We start from the raw sequence: 8,957 nt of genomic DNA on the forward strand, positions 1-8,957 counted from the left end.
TGAGTCACTGTGGTAGAAGCAGGGACCAATGCAACAAAGCCAAATATTAAAATTGTATGCCAGAACTGCGAATTGTACTGAGCATGCGTCCAATACGCACGTGTCATGAAAACAGAAAAAGCTGCCTCTTTTGAAAAGGTGAATTTACAACAATAGCCTGCAAAGCTGCGCAAAAAAAATAAAGAAGTAAACAAATAAAAAGAACCTGGTTTGAGTGCAGTGCTTTTTTTCTGGCTGAGAGAATCAACCACACATCTGCATTGCTGACAATCTAATAAGATTCAATATAAGAGCTTACAAAAAAAAACTGCACTGCATCAGATAACTATTTACATTATAGTAGCTAATTAAGGTAACCAAATGTAATGGGGTAGTATCATATTCAAACATACGCTTGTAGTTTTCATCATACAGTATTGTTAAAACTAAACTTTATATTAGTACACATATACTGTACATGTCTGACTATTGTACACGTGTACCTAATGTTTTGGCTGGGCCAATGTGATGCTACTGCATACAAGAGAAAAGGATCACTGAACACTTTCAGGGTACTTTTATCATATCGCTGTTCACCAAAATAACGCCACACTTCAAGGCCTCTGTAAATTAAACAGCTGCAGCTGCCAGCACGTCACCCTGGGGAGTGGGTCGGGATGGAGTTCATCATCCCAACTGCCAGGCATCATCTCAAGTTTGATAGCATCGTGCACAAGAAGAAGACCTTTTTTTGTGCGTTGTCGTGAAACTGGCAAGAGTTAATCAGACCGTGCATGTGCCAGAAAATTACTCGGGAAAAGTTCCCCACAGCAAGAGCCAAATGATGATCAGTAAACAAATAAATTATGCAGATTTCCCTTTGGTAGCGCTTCAGTCGCGAGAAATCCAACACCAGAAAATCAAAGTAAAGCTGTAAATGGATGTCATGGTTTATGCGACGCAGACTTTGTGGAACCCAAGGGCTAAAAAAAAAAAAAAAAAGAAGAAAGGAAACATTGCTGGAACAAATTACTTTTGTTTCAAACAAAAATCGGCATGACATGCGAAAATTAACATACAGCGTATTGCCTGCCAAAATTGTAAACAAGGCAACAAGTTGAAAATAAATCTGTTCCTCAACATGTGCCAAGTTTCATCTTAGCAAGCTCGGTTCGCGGCATGCCGCAACACTGATGAGTCAGTACATCTCATGTGAAACAAACCTTGCTTAGGTGGCGGGAGAGCTGATGCGAAGCCCGTTATTTCCACGCAAGACGCATCCACACATCCAGTCGGATTCAGGCCTACAGGTGCAAGCGCACTGACGTACACGCACAGCCAGTAAATGTTAACAGCGCCGATGCCCTTCGTCCCAGAGGAAATGGGCTGTCTCACTCAGGAAACCGTTTCAGAACAGCAGCACCAGCAAAGAGAATCAACAGACACCTCGCACGCAATCTAAAATATAAACTCATCTATTACATGTAATTCAAACTTTGAATCTAGTTTTGGTCGACTATAATGCACTCACCCAAATCTGAAAGACGAAAGCAGTTTGTTTCTCTATTAGCTCACTACTTCCATCTAGTGGCCATAGCCTCAAACTGAAAGTTAATAAACTGAATTATGGAGCCAGCAAGTTGCTTTATAAACCACCCACACTTTTGGCTCAAACAAGGATGCTTTGGTTGCATTTTTCCAAATCCACTAGGAAAAAGGTATTATGTCACAAAATAGACTTGGCTGGTCTGAATATAAAAAGATATTTGCGGTATATTTAGTCAGTCAATTATTTGACATTAAACAGTAATCAGCAGAAACTTATGATGCAAAGTCACAAAGGACACAAAATCTTTGTGCATAAAAGGGACATTGTATTGCCGTTTATCTACCAAAGCCCCACTGTGGAAAGAAAAAGTATATACACCTCTTTTCAATTTCAACAATTAGCGGCTGAATGCCTACGTTCGGCATTATTAGGGGTACCCTTACCAATACTGCGCAGTATTCTATGCATTTTACACTTACAACTGAGAAAATGTGTTCAAATACGTTTTTTAAAAATTGAAAAAGGTATTTTAACACATCTAACCGTGCCTGTGCCTCAAAAACATGTGGGAGGGCTACATCTATATGATAAAAAAGTGTGTTATATGGTCTCCCGCAAGGATTTCCATTTTTTTGTGGAACTCATCCCCCATGAAAAACATGGCTGCGCTGTAGTCATTCAATTACAATTTACAAGGAGGAGTCAACACAGTACAGCGACTGCAAGATGTAACAAAGTGAGCTTCTTACCTCCCACAGAGACTTGAATTCTCTCTGTCCAATGCGCAGCAGCTCACTGAACTCCCTTGTGACGATGGTCGCATTTCGGGGAGTGTCGTCCAGGATCGACTCCCCAAAAGCTGTGCCAGTCCCCAGTGTGCATATGGTAATGGCGTCCTACATTAGAAACACACAGTGCTTTGTAAGTTTGCACTGGTGTAGAGCGGCAACCGAATATTTAAGCAAAAATAACGCAACATGTAAATAGACCATGCAAGCCCACAATAAGTGGAATCGACAATATCGAAATAACCTACTTATACACCCCAGGCATGTTTTTATAGCATTTATGGCACTTATTTAAGGTATTTAACCACACGTTTAAAATAATACAAACATATTTAAACATTTATAGAGAGAAAGGTAGAAATAAAAGGCGTAAAATGTAGGATTTAATAGGATTTCACATTCAATAATCATCAGCAAAAAATAGGCTGTGCTTAAAATACTTTGTGTTCACTCTTCTTTCAAATTTATACAGTATCAAACATAAGTGTGCCACCATCTAGTGGCCGCCAATGGAATTACACCCCAAATAAAGAAGTCAGAACAGAATAGTTACATAAACATACACTAAAAAAAAAAAATACACAAAATAGTGTTAGCATGACCCGAAACCTGCAACGGAAGGTGGAGGTTACTTTACATCCATTAGGGTGCAAGAAACCACATCAACTGTACCTGATATTTTGATGTCTCTGACACTTTAACATCCAGTGAACCAGAGAGGACAGCATACCAGTTGGTGCCAATGTCTCCCTGGCGATACACTGGAGGACAAAAAAGAAACTGCGTAATTTGGTTAAATAAGTAAAAAGGAAACATCTTTTTGATGGTGTTTAATGAACTCTGAACAGGACTAAATCTGTTTTGTTTTTTTCCAGTGTGAACGCACATGTGATGCCTCTCTCCAAGCTTTCATAGAAACAACAGAGACAGATCTGATGGAGCAAAGTGGGGTGGAAGGTTTTAAAGAGCTTCACATTTTGCAGATGTGCCAGGATGGTATCGACATCTTCCCCCGATCGCTCTAAAGGTCTGTAAAGGGGGGGAAAAAAATATCAAATAGGAAATCAGGCATCAAATGTGTCTTATGTTTGGTGTAGTAGGCTTAAATGCTTAGAAGATTTAGTTGCCTTGCTGACTCTGCATTAGGAGCATGGGGTGTTTAGAATTATGTCAATTGTGCTGGATTGTTGACCGATTGATCATAAAAATCGCAATTCGATTATTTTTCAAAATGGTCAAATCCTGTACTGCACATGCAGGGACTGCGTGACAGATGTTGGACCTTTCTTGAAGAGGTCTCGGTGCAGTCTCCACCCAAGTTTGTTTACATCTGAGATGAAATATCACCATTATATCATTTTGCACAGATGAAATATTTCACTTATTCAATACCAGACTTTTTCAGACACTCGGTGAAATGACATCATTGAAATAGAATGAGGTAATTTGAGTATTCGCTTTTCGCCTTTCAAAAAAAAAAAGTATTCACTATTCAATATTTTCAATAGTCTAATTGCATCCGAATTGATGATCGGCTGAAATGCAAACACAAAGCTGAATCAATGTTATACTGCAGAGTGGATGGAGTACACACTTCACATACCAAATGATGGAAAATCTGAAATGTTTGCCCCACTTAGGTACGCTTGCACCTGAAAGCAGCCACACTGTCTTGGACATCGTTTTTTTTTTTTTTTTTGTGTTCCAATTTAAAATACTCAACTTTTGCACAATTCGCTTACCTATACGTATATCAACAATAACTCAACCTTGATCGAATCAAATCGAGACAGTTGTGTATTTTGTTACACGAACACGACGTCAACCTCCTCGTCCACAACAAACAAAACCGCCCCGACCCTTTGTCAGTCGTCGATCTAAAAGTGATTCTAAATAACACGACTGAGGTCGCGTTACCTTTTATCCAGGCAAACAATCCACTCGGCGGGTTCAGACGACTTTGAGGAAGCGTGAGCTGCTACCATCTTGTCGCTCTGCTCTTCTCAATAGAAACCGCGAAGCGCCGCTGCTCATGAAATAACATGCAGATGAAATACCACATCATTTAGTTCCTAGGAAAAGATCAATAATGAACCGTTTTGCATCGAGACTGCAATTAAAAGTGCACTCATTAATACTGGTTTTATGGAAGTACAGTATTTTTTTAAACGTATATATTTTTTAATTATCATTCCATTTTAAGTCATCGTTTAGTGAACTTTAATTCCCCTGATATACTTGTGTTCTATTTAATTATATATTTATCTACTTATTTATTTATTTAGCTTTAGACAAGGCAATTTTATTTCTATAGTACCCAAGACAGTATTTTACACAGGTGAAGGGCGATTAAAGTGGTAGTCAACTCAAAACTTCTCTTTACAATAATATGTTCTATGCGCCCCCCATTAGTCCAAACACGGTATTCTAATTAATATTGCGTTTGTGGAATGTGAATCAAGCAGAAAAAGACACCCTTTTTTTTTTTTTAGCCATATCAGTTTCGGGGTTGCCATTTTGTCTTGTACTGCCACATGCTGTCGACTGAAAATGACATCACAGTGCCTAAGGGCTCAGCTCACCTACGTTACATGAACCCAGACAACAGGTGAGCCGTGACGGTCGTTGCCTGCTTTAAATCCATGCCTACTTGTGGATAAACGGCACACCTAATAAACAAGATGTAGAGAAAGCCTCAGTGTCAGTGTCACATGCATGGCTTTCTCAGGAAAAACAAAACAAAACAATGCGTTTGTGTCATGTCAGCGTATTACTTCAGCTGTGAGAATGTGATGCTTTGCATTCGGAGGCCTCCTACTAAAAAAAGGTCCATTGATGTCCTGCAGTTGCCTTGGTAACAAACAATAGCACTGGATTAAGTGGCACAACTCCACATAACCTTCTGTGCTGCCAACACTGTGAAGAAAACTGTGCATGCCAAAGTAATGTTTTTTTTTTCTTTTCTGAATCAAGTTGTTCCGCCAACATAGAGGGAACTTACTGGCAGAGTCAATACAAGCGCTCAATTTTTGTATTATTGATTTAATCCACACTTAATACAGCCTGTTTAACTAGTTTGAATGTATAACATGCTATCGGCAATCAATAATTTCCTGTTTGTAAAATGAACACAGATGAACAAATACATTAACAGAGACCAAAATAATTGCTTCGTGCTTCGAGAAAAACATTTAATTACGTGGAAATTATTTCCATATTTTCTTTCCATATTTTTAAGTTCAACAAAAGAGCTATTTCTATTCAACTTAGAAGAGCTATTTTCATTCTGTCCAATGTTTTGCTTTGCTACATTGTTGATGATAAAAAGTGTTTTTATGACACATTTTATCATGAAATATATTTTCATAAATAGCTGCCACAGTATATGTAGGTTGACGTTTTTTAAGACCTCTGTATACTTTTAAGTATGGCCATCTGTTCTTATGCAAGGAACTTATAAATCAAATGCACTACACTTGTCTGCCAAAAGAGTGCAGCATTCACTCTGTAAATGATCATTTGACTTCAACCTGGACAGAAAAGGTCTGAATTTAGATTTATTGTGGAAGATTTTGGTTCTTTGCTTTGCCCATTGGGTAACATAAACTATTCTTCAGTCGAGGAAGCCTAAGCTTGAGCTACATTGTGAATGGCAGAGTACCCGCATTCCTGCCATGCTGCATACCATCTTGAAAGTCTGTAGACATTAGACAGTAGTATATACACTACTGCAGTTTGTAACCCTCACAGCGATTTGGAGAAATCACACATTGGGGTATGCTTCCCAAGTCAGATGTCCAAGACGTTTTTATCAGCGTTTGACCAGGATCTGATCACATATCATCACCTGCTTGTTTTTGAAATCCTGCTCTTTCAACATTGTGCGAGAGGTTTCCATAGGAACCATTGCCTTGACTGTAGCATGCCACGTTACCCCAAGGAAAAAGACCACTGACTGTGTATATAAGGCCTTTCAGAGTCATTGTTGCTAGGAGATGATCCAGAGACCTTGAAATAGTAAACACAAGGACGCATGCATGCATTTTTGTGCAAACATGGCATATTAGATTCTTCCCGCTACGAAAGATACTACATGATGGAGATGAAACTTTATTTAACAATTAAAAAGAGAATTAGAAAAATTGAAGTGATTCAACATATTGCCAAGTTCAGTGTACCCAATCAAGGGCTCATCTTGTTTTTCAGCAGAGACTTTTATTCTCTTTCCCCATGGAAGCATATTAACAACTGTTTGAAAGAGGTAATCGTCACGAACAGGATTCGAACCTGTGCGGGGATACCCCATTGGATTTCGAGTCCAACGCCTTAACCTCTCGGCCATCGTGACTACACACAAGCCACAGATGCATCACAAAATTATACATTTGACCAAGAAAAGCAAGTTCATTGTACCTGATCAAGGGCTAATCTCATTTTTCAGCAGAGACTTTTATTCTCTTTCCCCATGAAGCATTTTAACAACAGTTCGAAAGATGTAGTCGTCACGAACAGGATTCGAACCTGTGCGGGGATACCCCATTGGATTTCGAGTCCAACGCCTTAACCTCTCGGCCATCGTGACTACACACAAGCCACAGATGCATCACAAAATTATACATTTGACCAAGAAAAGCAAGTTCATTGTACCTGATCAAGGGCTCATCTCATTTTTCAGCAGAGACTTTTATTCTCTTTCCCCATGAAGCATTTTAACAACAGTTCGAAAGAGGTAGTCGTCACGAACAGGATTCGAACCTGTGCGGGGATACCCCATTGGATTTCGAGTCCAACGCCTTAACCTCTCGGCCATCGTGACTACACACAAGCCATAGATGCATTACAAAATTATACATTTGACCAAGAAAAGCAAGTTCATTGTACCTGATCAAGGGCTAATCTCATTTGTCAGCAGAGACTTTTATTCTCTGTCCCTATGAAGCACTTTAACAACAGTTCGAAAGAGGTAGTCGTCACGAACAGGATTCGAACCTGTGCGGGGATACCCCATTGGATTTCGAGTCCAACGCCTTAACCTCTCGGCCATCGTGACTACACACAAGCCATAGATGCATCACAAAATTATACATTTGACCAAGAAAAGCAAGTTCATTGTACCTGATCAAGGGCTAATCTCATTTGTCAGCAGAGACTTTTATTCTCTGTCCCTATGAAGCACTTTAACAACAGTTCGAAAGAGGTCGTCGTCACGAACAGGGTTCGAACCTGTGCGGGGATACCCCATTGGATTTCGAGTCCAACGCCTTAACCTCTCGGCCATCGTGACTACACAAAAGCCACAGATGCATCCCAAAATTATACATTTGACCGAGAAAAGACCAAGTGAAAACAGCATGGATTTTATTGCCCCCTTCAGCAGTAAAGGCCAGGGATCGTTTTATTACAACGCTTTTATTGGCTCTAACTGAAGGTGTACAATGCTAGTGCCGAAATCATTTTAAAACATTTATTTACAAATGTCCTGTTTGAGAGGAGTTAGTCTAAATTCCAAGGGAAATGATGTTTAGAACCACGATAATTGATGCTACTCAGATATTTTCCTCTCATTGCAGACAGCTCGACTCCCAACTGTGGCTAAAAGTTTGAATCTGTATTAAAATAGGACTAGATCAATGGCCACAATACTCCAAAAAGACAATTCACATTGAAAAATAATGTACACGTGATCAGTTTTAAAGCGCTGCATAAATCTCTGCCTATCAGCTATGCTTGTCTCAAATGGAATGAGAGGTCAGATAAAACCAACGGAAATGCCTCAAAATTGAGCCTTTTTCAGAGACTGGCTGACTATTCAAAACACTCATTTACAACTTTGATGGGCTGAAACAGAGTAAAAAGCAAGTCCTTCTAATGCAATCTTTTTATTGTAAGCAATCTCTATACAATGCCAAAACTCAATTTTGTAGTGAAGTGTGATGAGGGATCCATATTTCATGCATTTCGTAATTAAATATGCAGATTGGATAAGACCTCAGGGGAGTGAAAAAGTGGTCATGCCCTGCAAAAAAATGGCTGCTAAATAGATCACCATATGGTTTACCACTTTTAGCTCATAAGTCCATTATGCATGTTGTTACATAAGTCCCCGATAATGTTGAGCTATTTGCTAGTGTTTGGCTAAAGGTTCAGATGGGACTAAATATTTAATCCAATAGACGATATGAACTTTCCCTACATTTTGATTGGCTGCTATTTTTACCAAGTAGGTTCCCTAGCCAACAAAGGACTCTTGAAAATGGGTCGTTCTTTTTGACGATGCAATGTTCGTGACTCAGCAAAAAGGCCATATTTTTAGTTTCCTGAAAAGTCATGGTTTCGAAGATACGAGGTTTCTGTCTGACACCAGCGATACAATCTGACAGCCAAAAAGTATTTTTACTTTTGTACTTAAAGACGAAGTCAACCCAAAAATTTTGTTTAGAATAATATGTTATATGCATACTCACTAGTCTAAACTTGATATTCTGATTAATATTGTGTTTGTGGAATACGAATTAAGCAGCAAAATCTAACTGTTTTTAATCCATCTAAGTGGGTGGCCATTTTGTTATTTGCTCTCCAATGAAAATGACATCACAGTTGCTCAGGTAACAACCAATCACGGCTCAGCTTCAGAAAACAGG

The 8,957-nt window shown here is 39.1% G+C and overlaps 1 protein-coding gene and 5 non-coding genes across 10 annotated transcripts in view; all 6 read right to left on the bottom strand.

Moving 5' to 3' along the window:
- rapgef4a (Rap guanine nucleotide exchange factor 4a) overlaps positions 1-4,347 on the bottom strand; it is a 27,357-nt gene extending 23,010 nt beyond the window's left edge. The window contains exons 1-4 of one of the 5 annotated variants that reach the window (XM_086052076.1): positions 4,234-4,347; positions 3,203-3,345; positions 2,989-3,077; positions 2,278-2,424 (exon numbers count right to left, since the gene is read on the bottom strand). In XM_086052076.1, coding sequence (XP_085908202.1) covers positions 2,278-2,424; positions 2,989-3,077; positions 3,203-3,345; positions 4,234-4,301 — 447 coding nt within the window. In that variant the 5' untranslated portion in view covers positions 4,302-4,347. Of the gene's footprint in view, positions 1-1,202; positions 1,459-2,277; positions 2,425-2,988; positions 3,078-3,202; positions 3,346-4,233 lie in introns of those variants that run through there. The other 4 variants (XM_086052075.1, XM_086052081.1, XM_086052079.1 and 1 more) reach the window with 4 other exon arrangements.
- A 2,235-nt stretch (positions 4,348-6,582) lies between these two features.
- Positions 6,583-6,664, bottom strand: trnas-cga (transfer RNA serine (anticodon CGA)). Its single transcript has one exon. It is a non-coding gene; the product is annotated as a tRNA-Ser (tRNA).
- Positions 6,665-6,816: 152 nt separating this feature from the next.
- trnas-cga (transfer RNA serine (anticodon CGA)) lies at positions 6,817-6,898 on the bottom strand. The gene has a single exon. It is a non-coding gene; the product is annotated as a tRNA-Ser (tRNA).
- A 152-nt stretch (positions 6,899-7,050) lies between these two features.
- trnas-cga (transfer RNA serine (anticodon CGA)) lies at positions 7,051-7,132 on the bottom strand. The gene has a single exon. It is a non-coding gene; the product is annotated as a tRNA-Ser (tRNA).
- Positions 7,133-7,284: 152 nt separating this feature from the next.
- On the bottom strand, positions 7,285-7,366 carry trnas-cga (transfer RNA serine (anticodon CGA)). Its single transcript has one exon. It is a non-coding gene; the product is annotated as a tRNA-Ser (tRNA).
- Positions 7,367-7,518: 152 nt separating this feature from the next.
- On the bottom strand, positions 7,519-7,600 carry trnas-cga (transfer RNA serine (anticodon CGA)). Its single transcript has one exon. It is a non-coding gene; the product is annotated as a tRNA-Ser (tRNA).
- Positions 7,601-8,957: the final 1,357 nt, after the last annotated feature.

This window comes from Filicampus tigris, chromosome 14 (assembly GCF_054856515.1).
Source record: "Filicampus tigris isolate MCC_2025a chromosome 14, RoL_Ftig_1.0, whole genome shotgun sequence".
Lineage (NCBI taxonomy): Eukaryota > Metazoa > Chordata > Actinopteri > Syngnathiformes > Syngnathidae > Filicampus > Filicampus tigris.